The sequence below is a fragment of the Camarhynchus parvulus genome, chromosome 12 (assembly GCF_901933205.1).
Source record: "Camarhynchus parvulus chromosome 12, STF_HiC, whole genome shotgun sequence".
Taxonomy (NCBI): domain Eukaryota; kingdom Metazoa; phylum Chordata; class Aves; order Passeriformes; family Thraupidae; genus Camarhynchus; species Camarhynchus parvulus.
This window is the reverse complement of record NC_044582.1, coordinates 13,498,420-13,520,584: the sequence shown is the minus strand read 5'-3', so window position 1 is coordinate 13,520,584 and position 22,165 is coordinate 13,498,420. Positions and strand designations below refer to the sequence as shown.

The window sequence follows — 22,165 nt, the reverse complement described above, 5'->3', positions numbered from 1 at the left end:
GAGAAGGATGTTCACCTCATCCTCCTCCTTGCTCAGGCAACCCCAAATGCAAGGGCTTTAACATCCAAGCCCAAACTTCTGGTACAGTTCCCCAGTGAACTTGCCAAGAGGTGTGGTCAGTAACTGTCCTATAAATCTGTTAGGCACTGAAACACAAATATGGCAAAGTTATTATGGAAGGACAGTAGAGTGTCTTAGATGGTAATGGGGCCATGGAGAGATTACAACATCCACACTATGAACACTAATCTCTGTAGCCTGTTGATGACACAACAATACCTGTCTGATTAAAAGGCAGGTATTGAGTAAGTAATTCTTCCATTATTAAAAAAAATCTTATTTGAAATAAACTTCAGAAAAGCCACAGTGATGACAAACAAGAGCATCAAACAGACAGAGGTAAGCAGTACAGATCAGCAGTGCTTCAAGATGCACTGGGGGTCAGCTTTGACACGCTGGGTCAGCTTTCTCAAAAATACAAGACAACAGTTTTCCAGCTGCTTATGTTTACCCTGAATGACAATAGAGAAAAGCTTCAGTTTTCCAAAAAAAAGTATAAAGCAAATTCAAAATAAATACCTCACCTCAACATTATTGCAAAGTTTAATAAAAACTTTGGTAAACAAAAGATTAATAAAGAATGGTGTGTTAAAAGATGCAAATAAAAAAGGGAAGAACCACCACCTAATTTCTGCTTTTCTCGTTCTTGGCCCACTCTCTACCCAGAAATTAGATTTCTATCTCTAACACCATGTTCTTCCTCTTCAGCATCAACGTTCCTGAGAAGACCTTATCACATAATATAATATCGTCATGACTTCAGATGAGCTCACCTATCCAAATGCCTGACTGGCTTTCATCTTCCTAATGCTTCTATTCACACCAGATTGGGAATTAAATGTTTTGCCCTGTAGCTATTTCTTTACACCTAGCAAACTTTATATGTTTTATGTTGACTGTCAGACCCAGTTCTGCTACAAAAGAAAAGGTGCTGACAATGAAAACTTGCTTAAAAGCTGATAGTGAACCAAAATACAAAGGGGGCTACAGCTAACTCAAAGTTCTGAAGATGGGTATAAAAGAAAGGCCTTGAAATGGAAAGCTCTCCACACAAAAGAGATCAACAAGAGGGAATTGACTTTGTTTTGAGAGTGGAAATGGGAGGAAATATCACAGGGTGTACATGAAAATAGTGATGTCAGCTAAGGAAATCACATTCTTTGATTTTGTCACTAAGAAACTAGAGGATAAAAAGACACTGAGCACAAATATTTTTCTTATGTACTGCATGACTAACTAGTGACATCCACTGCCATGATACAAGAGCTTTGTAAGAGTAAAAATTAAAATATAAACACATACATGGCTATTTGAACTGGCCAACCTCAAAGCCCCTCTCTGCTGATGGAAGTGAGGAGGGAGCTCCAGCGGCTCTCTCTGATGTCACACCCATGTCTCACCTGTCTCATCTACAGATGTGACAACCCACGCGCTTCCCTTTGGCAAAGAGGGCACTCCACGCTGAGGGCAGTGCCCACCTGCAGGAAAAAACTCAAGAAATGAGAACAGCACAGAGTTCTGCCTGCACTGCTAGCACCCCTCTTTCTGGTCTGAGGTTTTAAGCACAAAATGTTTAACTCTTTCACAATGGAAAAGGACGATGGGAAGCAAATCAGTGGTATTGCAACAATTTTCAAATTTCCAAAATTTGAAATCTCTTGAAATGTAAACACGCAATTTGCAACATCAATGGGAAGCAAATAACTTGGTTTCTTCTTTTAAGTCAAATCCTTACATTACTTACCCCAATTAAATGCACAGACATGGGAACATTAGTATTTAGTATCTGTGGTTCAGGACTTGTATTAATTTCTAAGTTTTACCCCATTTTTAGGCATTAGTAAGTTTTGAAGGATAAAAAAAGATCACTGCTGCTTATTTCATTATCACTGATCAATCACAATTGGCATAAAACAACTGTTTTCATGTGTAAAAACATTGATCACGTTAAACTTTACACTAATTAAAAATTTACTGCATCAAAATCCTAGGGAAATCACTAATACAGTCAAATGAGGGCACAGACCTACTGTGCCTGCACAATAGTGTCTTTCAAATTAAATATTACCAGCCTTTTCACACTTCCTTTTCAAAGAATGGAGCAATGCTGTAATTAGGATGTGCTAACTAAAATGTTTGTGCAGTTTAACCTTTTAAATGAAAAACATCACTGCACTTGACACATGCAGGCTGTGCCTGCATTTCCCATTTCCCCTGGAGCCCAGACCCTCCTGCCCACAGCCAGCCACCCGCAGAGTGTAACCCCAGTGTGTTTGCCCTCTGATTTACAAATTACACGGGTGAGCACGCCCAGGAAAACAAGCTAACACGAACACACTCTTACTACTTTCTTTAATTAACATTTTGATTAACAGCTGCCAATTTATCTAAGAGGCTGACGGGACTGGAATCGGCTGTCTATCGTGTGATTGCTATTTTTTTCTCTTGCCAGTCTCCCCATCTGAGCTGTGCCTTTTGGGGATTTTCAGGTTTCCGCAGGGACTGAACTCAAAGCAGCAGCGTCTGGCGCTGTGTGGCACTGCCTCTGCCCGGCCTGCAGCCCTGAGGATCACAGCTCCGGGGTTTGTCCCTGTCCGTGGCCAGCTCGCTGCCCGCCCGCTTTTGGAGCCGTGCCAGACGGCTCCGGTGACATTTCAGAAGGACTCACGGGGCCGCTTGCAGTGTTTAATCCCTCGCTGTGGGATTTTCCACGGCGTACACAGAGCTCGCCGAGGCCCGCGGCCGCGCAGGCAGCGCCGCCGGCCACAGCCGGGCCGGCCTCGGGAGCTCCGGCCCGGCCTCGGCCACCCCCTGGCCGGCCACGGGCACCCCCTGGCCTCGGGAGCTCCGGGCCGGCCTCGGGCACCCCGCGGCCAGCAGTGCCCCCAGACCTCTGCCCAGCCCCGGCTTCACCTGCAAACCTGCTGCCAGCCACAATGGGGGCGACACCGGCACTGGTCAGACACAGCCAGCCTCAGGCTCTGTGGATGCTCCTGTGATTCCCACTGAGAGCTGCCAGGCCTTGCCAGCGGCTCCAGGACAATTTCTCCACCAAACGTGCCTGTCAGCAGCCACCCCACCTTGGGTGACACAGCTCAGCCTGGGGGCACCCAGCACCCCCAGAGCTGCAGCTCCCTGGGGTATCACTGCTCTGAGGGACACAGTCCCTGCCACCCTGGCAGAGACTCCTGCTGTGCTTTTCCAGCAGCAAAAACTCACTATTTACTGGCCTGAACTTCCAGATGGGTCTCCACATCCTGTCTCCACGCTTTGAGGTCTGACTGTCAAGGTCTGATTTTCACCCAAATCCAGCACATGGACAGTAAAATCTAATTTTTACCAAATGATTAATTTCTGAACAATTTCCTAAGTAATCACTTATAAAAATTACAGCATATCTGCTGACAAAAGGAATAGGGAAAACCAGTTTGTGGCTTTTGCTCTTATTTTAAGTAACCATAACCAAAGCTGAAATTTTTGGTCTTCCCTTACTTATCAAATTACACACAAATTCATTTTTAAAACCAAGCAAATTACTTTTTCACTAAAATAAGAAGTTTGCCAAGAAGAGAGGCAGCTGGCTTGTACAAACACATTTGCGTATTAGCATCAGTGTGTTATAATACTACTTTTCTTCATTAAGAAGGTTTAAACAGAAGAAGGGAGTACCATTTCAGCAGACTGGGCTTTGTTATGGTTGGGGGTTTTTTTCTTTATTTAAAGAAACTTGCAGAAACCTGGAGGTTACTGCTCCTATTACCAAGCTTAGAAATTAATACTAAATCCTAAACAGATACTAAATACTACCATTCCCATGTTTATGCACTCAGAATACTAGACAACAACCAGCTCCTCTGTGGCTACCAATTTCAAGAAGTTGACAGCTCATGTCACCTACCCATTAATTGTTAATGACAACTGAGAAATACAAAGACACTTCCTTGGATTATGCTGTTTTTAAAACACTACTCCTTCCACCACTAAAATTAGTACCAGAGGCATGTGTGTGTTTAAAGGATTGGTTTCTACCATACACCCCTCTACTTCACACCCATAATTAAAACTGGGTAAGTCTCCAACATATTTTAGTGGTTCACAAAATTCTTGACTTCAAAATACTATGTGGGGAACCAGCACTGATGCATTTGTTAGAAACTAGAATTCTTAGTCTTTGATTTGGCCCATTCTTATTTTAGGGACAAGAGGGCAAGTAAGTTTTATTTTGTTGCTTGTTCCACAAATAAACTGACCAAGATCAGGCGATGTAATTCCCACACAGAACAATGCAGAAAGCTGTCTTCCTTCTGGGTAAGAGTGAGGACAAAGAACCCAACTGGTAAGAAACCCCAGCAGCTGGGCATCAAGGCAGGAGCTGGAATGGAAGGGAGAGGCATGACGGGACACTCACACAGGGACAGAGCAGCCTGGGCCCATGGGAAGGCGCACAATGGCACAGAGAATACAATGGGATTTTTTGCCTGCTTATGTTATAGCAGGAATATATATGCCAACTGCCTCGATCCAGGCATTTTTGCCTACTATTTTCCAATGTCTAAGGGCTTCTGAGTAACACTAAGCAGTAAATATTCACAAGGTTTCACCTTGAGAGGGATTGTGCATGTGGCACAGTGAAATCATGTGCTGCCAGCGTATTGTGACATATGCAGAAGTAATTTTACTTAATGTAGTAAAAGCAACCCACTATGTATGGCAATGAAATTAGTACGTTCTTTTCCTGGTACTAAATAGTGCAAGAGGTTTTATTTTCTATCAACAATACTTGAAGCCATTGAAAAAAAACCCCAAAAACATCAACAACATTAGATTCAATAAAAACACTCATACCATCAGTTAATACCTGAGTTTACAAGGCTAAAATTAGCCCTGCAAGCTGTGATAATGCACTGCGCAGATCCATACACAAAGAACACCCACCTGCACACGCCGCTCGCTCCCAGGGAACAAGGCTGCAGAGAGGAGACTCCTGCTCTGGCATCAGGACAGTGCAGGAGGGAGAGAAGCATTTTGATATCAATCACTGCAGAGAACCCAATTTCCAGGTCTTTGGAGTTACACAATCACCCAAGAAGGACAACTTGAACTGTGCCAAAACCATTGCAATGGAAGAAAGTTTGCTTCCTACCACTCCAGATAAAGAACAGCATCAAACCCCTCTTTTTTTTATTTTCTCACTGAACACACGAAACACAAAAAAGATATTTATATAATTTGTGATGCTATCACTACACACACACACATACAGTAGGTCCCTTTTATGAATGAGTACTGCAGAATGTCAAGGAACTGAAAACAAACAAACAAGAATGAAACTGGGGGAGTGGAGAGAATCCAGAAGTTGAAGTATCCTGCATGTTTTGCATTGCCAGGAAAAGTGATTTTAAGAATAAAAATTTTCCAGCCAATCTTTTACTTGCATTACATTTCTTGTCTGGTTTTGTAAACTGAGATAAATGCAGGTCTATCACGTCTCCTTCCACTTGTCTACATTACAGTGTTCTGTATTTCAAAATCAGGCTGACTGTAGTAAAACTGAAGAGCTGGATTTGAGATGGTGCCCTCCCACCCCCTGCTGGGAGATGTTCTGAAGATACTGGTGTTTATCATTAACAATAAAAGCAGCATTCAGACAGCAAAGGTAGGACTTCTTGGTACTGTTACAGAAGGAAAGCAGGAAGATGTTTGCTGGCTGGACACCATGAGCACATTCCAGACCAGTCGTGCACATGTCTTATTAAATTGGCCAGCAAAAAAAAAAAAAAAAAAAAAAGGTAAAACACGACATGAAACCTGAAGCTCTGTCTGCGCACAGAGCAGGAGGTGCTGCAATGGGAGAGTGATGGCAAAACACACAGGACAAAGCCACAGACAAACAGGCTTCACTGTCTTCACCACATATTAAGACTCACTTATCTTTTCTCAAAATTCAGCTAACTCAGGCACCAGTTTCACAACCACTTTAAACTGGCTGGTGCGAGCTAATACTGCCACAGGCAAAAAACATTCCTGCCCTCTCCCCAGTCCTGACCACTCAGTCTGAGCCTCTGCACCATCTGCTCTGTCCACAACAAAGAGCCGAGCCATCCGCTCAAAAGCCTGACAGTGTCACAGACCAAATGCCTGCTTGTGCCAAAGCTGGCAGTGAACTGAGCGAGGACTAGAGAGAATTAAACTGTGACTTGATCCCAGGGAGAGGGCTGCAGGCGTAAGAACTGGGCACAAAAACCAACTGGGTTGTGAGTTGCAGTAATGATAAGTTTGCCAGTTCCTAGAAGCTTTGAGAGGTACATAGAAGAAAATCAGACTTCCAAGGAATTTCATCTGATTGGTATCAACAGTGCATAAGCTGGGCTTGCTTACACTGTAGCCTGCTTATGTTTACATTTAGTACTGTCTAAGATGATTTTGTTGTAAATATTTTGCTTTAAAGAGATTGTTTGGTTACTGGCTACTATTATTATTCTTCCTGGAAGGAAGAGAATAATGGGCTTTGAGCCAACATCAAACATCTTAAAGTTGATCAATTGAAGACTCCAGTGTGGTTACTTGGAAAATCAACTTTGCTGTTGTGGGGGGTGCATGGAAAGAACCCCTTGATTTGCATACATGACACCACACAGTCAGCCTTAGCAAAAGAGCAGCAAAATCACGAAAAAAAAGTAGCGCTACTGCCTTGTATTTGGAAAAGAGTGCTCTGAAGTACCAGCATGAATCAAATTCCCAGAACCTCTAGAACCAAAAGGCAATAGATTTTGAAATACGTGGAATTTTTTTCACTAGCAGCTGGAGTGTTTTACATCCTGCAGAACAAAACAAATATATTGGGCAAGATTACTGGTTTTGATGTTTTCTTTTCCAAGTGAGCAAGCTTAGAAGTTCCTCAGGTTTCAGAAAACTGGAGTGAGTCCAAAATAAAATAGATGACTGAGTACAGAGGAACAACTTGACAGGCTTGTTGGTGCACAATCAAGTGACAGCATTTTATGCCTTAGTATCAACTCCACTTACACAACATGCTTGTTTACACCAGAAAAACAAAATATAACTGCTACTCAGGCAGCACATGTGCACACATAGAATAAAGGTTTCTATACAGAATTATGTCATTTCCACGGACTAAAATTAGGAAAGATAAGTATGGCCCTGAAGGTCAGTGCCCATCCTCAGTCTGAACAGAGACGAATCCTACAGAGATACAAACTTGGCACTGACCAGTTCCTACATGTCCTTCTCAGTCTGTGGCAAGCAAGATGTGAGCATCAAGCCTTGCAATACCACACAGATGTATAAGTTTATATAATTTCTATGGCTATTAAAGCAGTCCCAGGTATTTTTAGAAGCTAGCTGGTGGATTGCTTTGTGACCCACACAATGACCTTTGGTCAAATAGTACACAGTCACTGTGATGGGGAGGGGACTGAACTGTGGCAGTTTAAAAACCTTTCCTCTGACCTTAGAGGCCAGGAGAGAGCCAGTGTGGCATCTTTCCAGGCATATACATGGTTACATGTGGCTTGTCAGAGGCTGCAAGGCAAAAGGAAACTGAAGAAAATGAGTGCTAGCTAGTCCCATGCCAATGATGAGCAGGGCCAGAGCTTTTACAGAGTACTATAGGGCTTCTCATTATACTCTAGAAAAGTGAAAGAAGTAAAAACAATTACTTCATGAAGCCCACCCTAATACAGTAGAAAACCAAAATGCTTAAGAACTCAGGTGACAGCTTCAGCCATGCAGTAACAAAAGAAACCCAGCCAATTTTCCTCTTAGCAAGGAGAAGAGCCATGAATTCCATGTGAGTACCACATGTACCATCACACAGTGATGAACAGCTCTTAAAACTCCCAGTGTACATCACATAAAAATGACAGCTCCAACCCAGCTCTACAGATAATCTACAAACATCGGGAAGTTTTGGGCTCAAAGGTGGAAGGGTGCCCTGAAAGGGGCACACCTTCTACCTAATGCACAGAATTCATCACAATGCTCCACAGAAACCAGGGCTTTTCCAAGAGCCAGACATGACAAACAGGTTCTTTGCAACCAGCAGGGTCAGACAGGGAGGACACAGCACATAACCACTCCTGGCTTGGCAGAGAGAGAAAATCCTGTGTGGTGAAAACATAAGAAGGTGATCTGGCTAAAAGAGAAGGCTTCCTTTCAGAAAGCTGCTTCATATAGAATTGTGAATTAAAGGTTTTGTGACAATTTTGCCAAACAACAAGGAAAAACTCAGTTATGTAGGAACTGCTTCAACCCTGCAGGAGCCTGGTCTAATTGCATCCTTTACAAAGCAGTGCAGAGGGAGAGTGTCATACCAACCTGGGCAACTCGTTATCAGGGGAAGAGAGAACAGAAAATAGGACAAGAATCTCTTGACAGTGGTCCTTCTTTCTCTAAAGCAACTTGGTGAAACAAAAGAGGATTGCTGCCTTTGTGGCCAGTAGCACTCTGACACGGCAGAACTTGCATAAGGCACAAATGTTTTTCCTATATTTTTTTGGTGTTGTTGAAAAGATTAACCCGCTTCCCAGCTGCACAACAATTACAGGAATATATACACAAATTAGAGTAAAAATAATTATTTTCTATACAAGCACTACATTTTGTATTTGTTTCATCAATAGGAGATAAGGTTTGGAAGTATTTTGGCTGCTACTGCCTGAGGTAGCTAATGATGGCCTATTAGACAATAATATTATCACGAACTTACATAAAATGACATATAATATTTATCTATTCCTGTTTATTTTCTACATTTAAAAATATATTTTTAATTGATCCATACTGTTGTGGAGCTCTCACAGAGTTGGATAATGCATGAACTAATCAAAGACTGACACTGAAAAGCTGTTTGAATTACAGGTAGACTCAACACGCCACTTAGAAATCTGAATTGCCTTCCAGGCCATTTACATTACTTGGATATAATTATTTAGTGTTAAACTGAACTAAGCCTAATGAGAAGCTTAAAAAGGTGGCATTAATTGTGTTATTTTGAAAGTGAATTTGACCCTGCAGTTAATAAATAACTTAAAAAAAAAGACATGTGGTTTTTGATTGCTCTTCATCAATAAACTTGCAGGTTTCATTGTATAGAAGGTGTTACACACTCCCTCTTCTGGTTATATCTTAAAAACACCATTTCTAGACTTAAAGTGTATCATATATTAGTTTTAAGTGTATCATATTGCTTGGAAGAAAAAAAACCCCAAGGCAGTATCATGTTTCTTTTTAAAAAGCCAGCAAACTGGTGATCAAAACCAAATAAATACCAGGTGAAAACTACTTGACATAATGCCCAACTAAAGTAAGTAGCAGCTACTTTTTAGCTGTGTCTAAAACCAAAATGTTATAGATTTCTCTTAATTTAGTAAGAAAAATATCATCACAAGTCTTTCTGAAAGCTTGATCATGCCTAATACCTGGTTACCATTCAGTGCACTATTGCTGAGGGTGAGAAGGTAGATTTTAAAATGCTGCCTATTTTTCCAGAGGTGGAAGTTGAAGTTCCTGAAAAACATTGTTTTTATGTTGGTCCAGCATGGATAGCTTTTTTTCCACCTAGTACACTACACCTCATCTTCACTGGGGGGGATTCTAATAGCAAAAGCTGCTGAAGGCTATACATACATCCTACTGTCTAAAAAATATTATTCAGAAATGGAAAATGAGAATTGTGGAATAACATTAAGAAGTCCAAACAGAAACAGTAAAGGCAATGAAAAAGAAACTAAAAGATGAACTATTACTAGGTGCACACACATGCATGCATCCATCTCTTCCCTTGATGCTCAGTGCCTGATAAAGCCAGGGGATGTGTCTCAAGCAGGACACATTCCTGTTGCCCTCACCCCCCACCAAAATGTGCAAATGTGCAAAATCCAAGACCATCATAGCATTACACAAACCACATTAATAGTATTGTTGCCAAAACATTGAGAGAGGAAAATCTTGTGAAAAAGCTTTTCTTTGTTTTGCCCTGTTTAGCCTCTCCTCCTTTCTACCACTTTTACCCCTTGTTACAGAGTAATAAAACCAACACTGTACTTACTTCCTTATTCTCTCTCTTCCAAGGTAATTTTGTCCTACCTTTCTTATTGCCTTCGTCTCTTTCTTTTTACATGTATTTTACTCAAGTTCTTTGTTTTACATTTCCCTTTTTAGCTATTCCCCAGTGTCCTCTCTTTCCCCTCCTTGGACACACAGACACACAGACTGCAAACCACTTAATTCCAGCTGTGTTGAGGCAGCCCTGCCAAACTGGGCACCACTGCCCCAGGCAGGTACTGCAGAGCCAGCTGTACTGGGTGCACTGGTATCTTCACAAGAAGCAATGTAAGTGATGGTTACTGATGGGATTTCCTATCTGACCTATGAAGGTGTGCTTGCAGAGAAAAAGAGACCATCCCAAACACAGCAGTTGTTCAAGAGTCAGATTCTGGGATGAGAGGGTACAGTCTGTGCAACTGGAAACTATGTACTTCCATTGTGGGGGAAGCAAAAAACCAACCAAAAATTATTTTCTTCATGACAGTTCAATACTCAAAACAATTTTACAAGCTTCCCAGAATACTCCTCCCTAGAATCACAAAGCGCTGTGGTATTCACTGAGGTTTGCAGTTCTTGGAATAATCTACACAGTTCATGAGAACACACTTCTCCCCAAAAAACAAATGAGAAAGTCCTTATAAATAATTCATCTGCATGTGGTTAGCTTTTGAAATTAAACTACTAACCCCACTCTCCAAAACCAAGTTTGTATCTCCATGGCTCTGACACATTCCCATCTCTCCAGAACAGCAGAAATTAGTCTTTTTTTAATTTCAACTCAGGCTTCTTCTGCCTCCCCAGCTCTTACACATGTTGCAGCTCCGTTCTCCTGCACCCAGCTTGGGGCAGGGTGCCAGAGCCTGCGTGCCCATGGCCTGCCCTCAGTGTGTGCCACCTCCCCTGGCTGAGCTCCAGCCTGGAGGAGTGGCTTAAGCAGCAGAAAGAACCCTTTTAGCTGAGAAGGAAACCTTCCAAGGATGTGGATCACGTAAGCTGATGCAGAGTGGCCTTCCCTGACCCTGCAGAAAGTCAGGAATGATGGCTGGGAGAGCTGTGTCCTGCTCGTGCTGTTTCCTCTCACAAAATGAGTTCTGAGTGATGAAACTCAACCTTGATTCTAGATTGGTTAAGTCCCTCATTGTCATTTTTTTGTCAATAAACAAGTCATTTTTAATTGTAGACCTGATGCAACTATCCCACCTGGCTACCTTCAAAGTGAAGCTGTAGTCATATACACTCAATAGCAACTTTTTGTTGGAATTACTTGTTCTCTTTAGATCTTATTCCAACTTATTGATCAACACGCTTTCTCCCTCTTGCTGAACTAGTGTCTGTGATAGTGAACAAGGCACTGCTTCTTTTCCCACAAAGATAAATATTTGTTTTTCTTTCTTTCCACTTGTTCTTCCCCATCACCATTTGTTTTGAAGAGAGCAGTCAGTACCAGTGCCCAAACAAATACCCAGCAAGGAGATCACTATAAAGGAGCAGGGTTCTCATGGAACCCTTGCATAATTTTGTATGTTAGACTAGTTTTAAATATTTTAACATTTCAGTAAGAATAGAATAGAAAAACTATACTGTCTCTTGAGCAAATATTAAACCAAAAGGATTTTTGCATCTAGGTCTTCTGCTATGGAAGAACTGCATAAAATTAATTTCACATTAACCAAAGGTAAGATGAGCCTAAAGCACATCAAGCACTTGAAGTTTGCAGTATTTTAGCACACACAGTGCTGTCAAGAGAGTAACGTGAGTTACATGGTAAGCAGTAAACTGAATAATCAGTATCTCCTAAATCTGAAGCTGAACATCACCTTTTTCTTGGCCGACACTTAAAAATTGCTTTATATCTTCAACCAGAGCTTGACAAACTCATGTACCCACAAAAAAGGAGGAAGTTGTACTAGAAAACTGCCATCAACTTCTCCAACAGACTCCCTGTGCTTTCATGCAATAAACAAAGACCACAGCCATTCTGTGTACAGAAATAATCTTCTGCATGTGAACAGTCTGTGATGATACAAGTAACCACAGCACCGAACTCCACCACTCTGTAAAATCTGCATGGCACATTTGGTATTCAGCTAATGGCTTGGGGGTGCACATTTCAAAGCTCAAAGTATATTTACTGAGTTTCTTTCCACATTATTATAATTTCTTATTTAATGATGCATTATTTAAAAATGACTAAATAGCCAGCTGAAACTGAAATGAATCCTGTGCTGACCTCTGAGCACATTCCCTGCTATATGCCAAGACGATTCTTGCAAAAGCTGAAGAATTTCACAAATTACTACTAAGAAATTAAACTAGTTGTTGCTGGACCCACAGATTAAGATCCAGCTGCTGCAACTTGGACTGTGTGAAGAACTGTGAGATGACTGGGCATTTAAACAGAAGTTCCTGAACAGAAGCTGCCAATGATAATTTGTTAAAACATATACATTAACTGCAGCCATAATATGCCAAATGCCACCTGTGCATGTTTGGCAATATGCTTGGCAGATTGCTCCAGCACAGCTGTGACATACCACAGAATATTCAGGTTTATTTTGGCTGTTACACTGCTACAGAAGATCACTGATACCCAAGAAAATTCTTACGATTTATAAAAAACCTTTTCACATTGCTTTAAAAAGACTTTAGTGAACAGTGGGCATTAATTACTGAAACAAATTGCTTGCTGCCAAAAGTATGCAGGCCACAATGAAGACTTATCCCTCCAAAATGAGGATGAGCTCAAGCAATCTCCCACGAGGAAAAAAACCACACACTCAAAAAAAAAAATCCCCAACCAACCCAAAAACCAAGCAACAACAACCCAGTCCTCAGGTCCAATGGCTTTGGAACGAGATTCAGTACATTCCTTTCTTTTCTTATCAGCTTCAAATGCTGCCTTGTACAGACACTTTGACTTTGTAATCCATGAATTCATGCTAAACATACTCTCTTATTCTACTCTAAACAAGCAATACATGCACAACAACTTAAAAAGATTAAATATTGACAGATTTTTCAGAACAATTAGCTGCTGCCAAATTTAACAAAAATACAGTAGGACAAATTTATACTCAATTCACAGTGTGAGAAGAACCCAAATATGTAGCACTGCAGGGACTGTAATACTGAAGTTATGTATGATACACATCCCAAATACATCAGCACACCAACAGAGATAGTTAACAGATCATTTTTCTCAATTAAAATCACAAGTATCACGTGTTCTCTCTGAATCCAGGCACTTAACACCAACACAAAAAAAAATCCTTTAGGACTCTCGAAGTGGAGACCTGTAAATGAAAGGTGGGTGTGGGCCCTGGCTGAGGGAGGAAGGACTTCGGTTACACAATCAGATGAAGGAGAATCACAAAAGGCAACAGACTCAGAGGATGGACCCAAGTAACCAGCAAACATCTCTTTCTCTACTGTCAGGATCTGCCCTCCAAGTAAAAGGTTGTGTGATGCTCTATTCCAATTCCACAACTTCCTAGAAACCACAACAGATGGTGGGCATACCTGTACAGTAACCGTGCTTCTGATTCATACACTTCAGGTTTAAACCTGCACTGATTGGCAACCAAAATGTTTAAGCAATTCCCCATCAGCTCTCAGGACAGCAGCAGCAGCAGGCAAAGCTCCCAGTGGTTGCTCACCTTTGCCACTGTGCCAAACCCATGGAAGTTAATCAAAACACTTGACATAGCTTTTTAATGACTCAACAGCCCAACACACTATCATCATCTCTTTCCAACATGTACTGTATTCATGGTTTTCACAATCACTACATGAGTCACAGGCACTCTCAGTGTAAGTTTTACAGGTAGCCTTCATTATTATTGCTGAGAGTTTAACCCTACTTTGTATTCATGGAAACTAAGGCACAGAGGGGGAAAAAAACCTCTGGGGGAAAAAAAAAGCAAAGTTAGAAGGAAGAAACCCCACACATGTCTATGCTGATGCTACTTTCACAGTGCTGAGCTCTCTCTTAGCCACAGAGCAGCGCAGCCAGAGCAGAGAAGCAGCTCTCATTAGCCAGGAGGGTGATAACCACAGGGAGATGAGATAAACCTGTGGAACAGCTGAAATGCCAACAAAAGGTCACACAGCCTGAAAACCACAGCACTTCAGGGCTTCCACGAACAACCTGAAATAACTGTCACAATGGCTTCCTCAAAGAGCAACCTTTGGGTGCAGCACAAGAACTGTATCTAACATGTCTTAGGGGAGGAAAGAACGGAAATCAAAGGGAGACAGGCACATCCTGCTGTCCTGAGGAGTGTGACGGCTGGCACACCATCATCCAGGGTGTAGAGAAATACTCCTGGAGAAAAACACTTTCTGGGAATAGGTCATCAAGATAAGTGATCCCAGGTTCTTCACCCACAAGACTCAGTGCCTGAACGTTTTATCTTTTTTCCATCTTTCACCTCTGAACTGATCTTGACTCATCTAAGGAAGATGCTGATACCATGAAAGTGCAGCCATTCACAAAGCAACAGCAGGAACAGGAACAATAAAGGGCTGCAATCACTTGTCTGGCCCCCCAAATGAAAACAGCTGTGATCTGACAGAACAGAGGATTTGTCTTGAAACAACTTTTCCTTGGCTGGCTGGCTCACTCCTGCCCCACCATGTCCCCAGCAGGGCTGCCACCCTAAGCCAAGGGCTAAAGCCATTGGACTGCACTGCCAGTTACTGTACACAGGCTGGAAGGAATGCCACAAGCTGACTTCAGATATCTCATTATATTGGATTGCTCTTAAAAACAAACCTGCACGTGGTGTTATGCATACCAGCTTTACAAATCAAGCATAGTACATATATCAACACCACTGAATAAATTATTAAAATGGAAATTCATAGCCCAGACACATGCTTGGATTGCCTAAACAAGTAGAATTTTATTTTACATTAGTATCTCTTCTAGTCAAATGCATGAAATAGAAAGGAGTCAGTTACATAAACAAATATGTCATTTGTATCAATAAATTATTTTACTAAAAAGGTTATATATTCTAATTAATAAGGTTACATTTAAATTATTTCTGACTACTTATGATCCAGAGAAAAAAGCCAGCATATGTCCTGCAAAGCACTTTCAGCCTACCTAGTTAAGTAGTTTATCACAAATATGCTTTGAAAGAAATTAATTAGCTTATTAGGTTTAACTAATAGTTTGTTTAGCTTTCCTTTGACAAAAGTCACATTTTAACAGAGCATATTCTACTACTTCAGAAAACAAAATTTCACATGACAAATTTCAAAGAACACCAAGTACAGCAACACACACCACCAAGAGCTATAGGATATTTTAAGAGATTAATACTTCTCTGGCAACAATTAAAAATAAAAGATCCTAAGAACATAACAAAAAGATACATTGATGGACTGCAACTTTTCAGAATTTTTCAATTCCTGAAATCATACCATCAATAAAAAACCTAATTCAGGGTGAACTGACTGTTGTGAATCCAAAGAGTGCTTTACCTTCTTGTTATCATGATAACACACTTTTTGTTTTAAAATAACCATGTTTTGAGGACTTCAGCAATTTCCTTCTCCTGAGCTATACTGTTAAAAAAAAAATAGATCATTGTCTGGTAATCAATCACCTGCCATATTTATCAGCTTTCATATTTAATTTTCTAAATTAAGGGACAGCTGTGAAAGGATTTAAAAAATGGGAAGGCTGATAGAAGGCTTTGAGAACTAGTGCTACACAAAATCACCAAGTCAGCCTTCTTACCTTTCTGAGGCTATTAGATTGGCAAACTAAGGTCCTTTAATGACGTTCACCCCACCCAAGCCTGTTTTTCTCATCAGAATGACCCCGCCTGTTTCCTCTGCACGCCACAGCCCACGCCAAGACTCTTCATTGTTCAGAACAGGCTTAAGAAACACTAAGAATAACCTCATCATTTCTATCCACTCCTTCTACACTTCTCCTGAAGTATGAATCTGCCACTGATATAAGGCTTGTATTAGAGAAATTTTCACATTTAGGGATCACACTTCTATAAAATGATACAGAATGGAAATGTTATGTTAGTATTTATTATGACTTTAAAAAATACTTTCCATACCTTCATTTTGCAGTTCCCTGTTCACCCTGTGCCTTTTAAATTGCAAACAGTGCTTACAAAAGAGCTGGAATTAACTTCACATAACAAGTCTAACAGCAGTCCAAGCAGCATTACAAGATGCCACGTTTCCATGTCCATGCTCAAGACACAATGCTGCACCTATTCAGCTCCTGAGCTGCTTCTGCCACCTGTCCACAGGGACAAACATAATGCTGCTTCCTACCAGACACCTGTTTGTGAGACAGAGTTTGGAAATCACCTGCTCATTTCATAAAGACAACCTTAAGTGTCTGCAGCTATCCACAGCCCTCCATCACTACAATATTACTGACCTCAAGATGGAATATTGAATATGCCATCACTCAGAACTTGGTATCATCCAGTCCTCCCCCATAAATTTATTTTTAGCCATCAGAATCAGTTTAATATGATATTTTAGAAGGAGTTATTGGACATCTTAAGTTGATATTCAGTGACACATGAGGAATCTCACTGGCAAGGGGTAGACTCATTCTTGGCCTGTGGAAAGGCTTACAGCAACCAGAGCAAGAAAAGCAAGAAAAGATGGCCTTTTCTTCTTCTGGCTCCCAACAGCTCTGGAGACTTATATCCACAAAACCATGGGTTTAAAAAAAATTATTAGTACAGCCATCCACAGAATAACAAGCAAACTATTGAGAATTATGACACAAAACCTATTCAGGTTATTTTCTGACTCGCGCTGTGTGACACAACTGCAGGATCCAGCAGCAAGGGTAGGGCTATATAATCCATAAGGCAATATAACAAAAAGCCACGTTAGAGGGAGAAAGGATAAGAAGTTCACCCTCTGCACAGTCAAGAAAGGCCCTTCTCCAGTCTCGAGGAAGCAGAAGTCATCTTTTCTTGCCAAAGCATTGGATTATTTAAGGAGCACAAAAGGTTATTACTTTTTCTCAACTCTAGAAGAGGTTCCCTGCCCATACCCAGCTTGTATCCTATAAACCAAGCCAACCAGTAGGGACACTGGCCTAGAGAAAAGAGAGTGTACAAATACATGCACACATGGGGAGGAAGGACCAGTTCAGAAGATGCTTTGTCCATCATGTTTATTAGGAGTTGGTCAGAAAACAACTCAATTTCTTAAGAAACAAAAAGCTGAATTCCAAAAAACCGCCTATCCAAATATTGACATTAAACTGTTTGAGGTTAATTTCTAGTCTTGAGAGGAGAGTGGAAAAGCAGAACTGCCAACCACCCCCAGTCAGGCTTGGAGGAAGTAACCAAGCAGTTCAACTGGCACAGCACTTCACATTTTCTCAGTCCTCTCTAAACACTGGCCAACCAATACAACAAGAGCTTCCTTATATAGTTTATATACAAAGCCACTAGACCAGTAAAACAAATACAAATTGATAATTCTGAAAATAAATAAATAAGCTTACTGGCTATTGGAAGCTTACTGCATTTTATAAATTTCACTGTAAGTTTAGCTTTCAGTTCTAGTTCACACTGTACCAGAACCCATGTAAAAATAATCTGTAAATACAAAAAGAGAAATGACACACAGAGACACAAACACACTACACATATTGGCTGTGAAATACACTAGATATGTCATTTTGAAACTGAACTGTAGCTATGCAGCACTTCAAGAAAATAAAAAACTAAAAAACAGAGATCTTTATGTAACTGCATTAAAATGTATATAAAATTATTAAATACAGTTTATGTTCTTTGACATTTTTTATAATTTAATGATCTATTTACCATCAGTTTTTTTTTAAATTGCCAGGCTTAATCCTGATTTAACCTCACCCTTAATTATTAAAAATAGTTAAGCACTTACCATAATGTGATTGAAATGCCTGTGGTTTTACGACCTGATTACAGTGGTTACACATCACCAAATAGAAATCATCATGAGCCGGGCAAAGACCAAATATTGGCATATCTAAAAACAAAAAGACAAAATGGCATCTCTCAGCTGCTGACAATTATAGAAAAACAGTTTAATTACAGAGCCATGACACTAGTGTTGAATCAAAATTTTAGAGACATTTGTATCAAATTTGAAAATGAGGAAAAAAGAGCATATAATGCAATAGATAATTTTGTGCTGGAGTATTACAAAAGCAAAAATCTTACTACAAAGATAAATGTAAAATGAGTGATTACTTGTAGAAAACATCTATTAGAAAACTAATTTAGGACTGATTATTTTATACCAGATGCAATAATGCAATAAAAAAAGACTGACTTCAATTGAGATAAACACAACATAAGAGGGGATGTTTTATGTATTCTGAAAAGGGCTTTGGATTTTATTCCAATGTCATTAAATGAATTCAAAAGTGAACTTCATTTGCTATTTAATTTTTTTAAACCATTTTAAACACACAGTCATTCACCGGGCAGAATTACATGCCTAATGGTTTTATTTGTTTAACAGTGCATTATAGTCCACCCATCTGCTGCCAGAGATCCATGGAACAGCTACACAGGAGACAGAACCAGAGATAACAGTATGTCAGAGCATGTGTGGATTGCAGAGATAACACACATACTTGGAGACTTTTACAAATAAAAGTAGTTTCTACAATTTTACTTTGAAGAATACAGTTTGTTAAGAATATATTTAACAGTTATAACTGCATTCAGAGACAACTGGAGCAATAAATTCAGCATTCACTACAAAACTTAAAGGTATATTATATTTATATAACTAAAAATGTTATTCAATCATTAAAAGACCAAAAAAATGGAAACTGCAAACATAATATGTGGCTACAGATCTGTAACACTATTTAAAGGTTAAAAATTGACATAAGTGAACATTTTCTTATAAAAACCCTCAAGTAATAGATTTATCTTAATAGAAACTTAGAAAATAAGTTAAACTTGTTTACTCTTGTGCTAGAACTGACCCCAGAGTTTTGTTTTACAGCTACTATTTGCCTGTGTGTACTTTCAGCAACATCCACTGCTTTGTTCATTAATAGAACAGCAATTATGAAATAAATTGAGTGTGTTGCACATTAAGTGTGCCATAATTCGAGGTAACTGCTCAGAGGAAGACACCATCAGCCCTGTCCACTTTGTTTCTCACAGACAGAGAATATATCCACACCAAAACTACTTCCAGAATTAGTATGTATCTTCATCATAAAAAAAACCAATACTTTTAGTTAGAAGACATAAGGTCTATCCCACATTTTCCACACATCTTACTAGTGCTACATCAAAATTAAGCACGACACCTGCAATAACAACCCCAACTGGATTTTGCAGCTGGATGCAAATGCAATGACCAAAGACATCTAACTTGGCTGAGATCACAGCTACCCTCACCTAAATCACAGACACCTTTTCACAACTGAGGTTACATCAAATAAACAAATCATCTCATTTGCACTTTAAGTAGCAACTCTTGCTTATTTATTTATATGATATTTACTGAAAAAAGCATGAAAACCTGTGACACACCCAACTACAGCAAGCCAAGCAAAATTAGTAAATATATGCTGAGGGGAGGAAAATCAGACAGGAATAATAAGCTTCTATTTTTCAATATCTACTTTCTGTGATGTAATATCAAGCTATGTATGAAAAGAAGTATAGGCTTAAATGTCATTGCTAATATTTCATGCAGGAGTATTCCCTTTGGGTATGCCTATGTATCAAAGTTTATACACACAAGCAAATACTCCAGGGTCACTTTCACCAAGAGCTGAGATGAATGGGACAGTGACAGCATGCACTGCCTGATATTTACATTGTTAACAGCCCACAGAGAGGCTGCTCCTGTGTGATGCCCAGACAACTGTAAATCCACAGCCTGGAACCTGTTCCCATAGCTGTGCCTTTCAGACTGTGCTGGATTCTCAGACTTTTCATCACCTTTACTAAATGGAGGGGGGAATTGTTAACAGGAGAGAAGGACTGAAGGATAAAGCACTCCATACCAGTCAGAGACACCACATCCATGTGCCATCACTCTAAGAAACCTTCCATGAATATTTGCTGGCAATACAGAACTGCAGTTTTAAATGGTAACTGAGACAAATTGACAGAAATTGATGTAAAAAAAAAAGTGTTTTCCTAGTTCAGTTTGAGGATCCCAAGAAATCTGAATAATTTACAAAGGTCCTTTACACTGTGAAACACCTTCAGTTTTAAAATCTTAGCTCCAAGTGACAGAAAGCAATGACAGAATGCCAGGAAATACACAAACTCACAAAGGACCATTCTAAGAGTAAAACCATTTGACACAGAGAAAAGAATTTGCTCCACACACCAAATCACAACCTGATTTCAAAGGAAGTCATGCACAAGACTCCAGCCAGATCACACAAATCAATGCAAAAGGTCTTGTACCCCACAGTGGTCTCCTACAGCACTGGTATCAGAATAAAGATTCAACCAGTGAGAGAGTAGCAAAGGTAAGAGGCCTGAATGCAATTTAACAATGGCTTTGAAATTGTAAGGAGTTTGACCCAACCAAAATCATTAAAGGCAACTGGAAGAGACCTGAGTCCACACTTCCCAACCCAGGAGCCTCATTTTTAGGCAGGTAAGCTCTCACATCTTTAATGTGCCTCATGCCATTAGCTGAGCAGGGCAAGAGCAGGTTTCAGGGAAATCTTCTCTTTCTGTGCTCCAACAGGACAAACAGTACCTATGTGGCACCGTTTGGGAGTGACAAATTTGACCATGAAAGTTTTAGAGAACAACATACAGAACAGTTTAACAAAACTTACATAGTAAGTAAGTATGTGCCAGGAGAAGGTGATGGGTGCCCAATTTTTCCGTCCTCTGACAGCCATTTATGAAAGTTTACATCTATTGTGCAGTTGGTATTCTAACATCTAATACTTTACACCTGATCCACTTCATGACATGCACATTTTCTATTTAGAAGTCTAACGAAGTTTCTAGTATTTCACCAGTGTCATCTCAATGCACTGTTACTCTGGGTTTGAAGATTACTTTTTGAAATACTTCACTTTGTAAAGCCTGTGCATCTCAAGGAAGAGCCTGGCAACTGTGATTCATATGTTCCTCTTTCAAAGCTGGGCTCATTTAACTCTCTCCATCTGGGAATATTTTTCAGGGTCAAACTAAAAATTTAAATTCAGACCTCAAACTTTCCATGTATTTTTCCATAAATACAGTATTCATTGTATCAACATAAAGATACTATTATAAGAGCTGTTAGTCACATTAATTCCATTAACACCAGAAAGAAAAAACAACTTCATTTACCTCCATAATAGGAAGCTGCTGGACACTGATCTCCAGAATTCACTTCTCCTTTCAAATGTAACTGAATTTTTAGAAAAACAACTTTAAATGATGCATTACTGCACTCTGTACCAAGACCAGAATGAGCCAATGCCATACACAATTCTGAGATAACTGCATCAGTTGCTCAGCATGTAATAAGGAAAATGCTCCTTACTTGGAAAAGGTCAATGTAGCATCATTTTCTAACAAAAAAAGAAAAACCAATAATGGATAATTTGGCATACTGTACATCAAGTAAAATGGAGCTCAGCATGCCTCATCTGGAAAGTTTTCTTACACTGATCTGCCATCTTTTATTCTCTGAAACACATTGTGGAAACACACAAATGATTGAATAATTTCTTAGTATTTTCAGCATTCTCTTTCAGGACAGCTACATTGAAGAAGCTCATGCTCATTAAAACTAACTGTGCCTGCATACTCTCAATCCCTCATTTCTATTACTAAATCTCACACATAACAGAACACATAAAACAGGCTGAAACTACCTCAGAGAACAGGCCAGCAGCTTGCATTTAATTACTCACTAGATTTCAGTGACTACCACAGCTATCTATTTTAATTGGATTTTTCTTTTTTAACTCCCCAAATGTATCAAATTTCCTACAAATCTTGTACCTTTTCTGACTGGGACCATTGCACAGTCCACCTATCCTAGTATCTAA

The 22,165-nt window shown here is 39.9% G+C and overlaps 1 protein-coding gene across 5 annotated transcripts in view; it reads right to left on the bottom strand.

Moving 5' to 3' along the window:
• ATXN7 (ataxin 7) overlaps positions 1 to 22,165 on the bottom strand; it is an 87,204-nt gene that overhangs the window by 18,447 nt on the left and 46,592 nt on the right. For all 5 annotated transcript variants that reach the window (XM_030956418.1, XM_030956417.1, XM_030956421.1 and 2 more), the window contains one exon: positions 18,043 to 18,147. In XM_030956418.1, the coding sequence (XP_030812278.1) occupies positions 18,043 to 18,147 (105 nt within the window). The remainder of the gene's footprint in view (positions 1 to 18,042; positions 18,148 to 22,165) is intronic.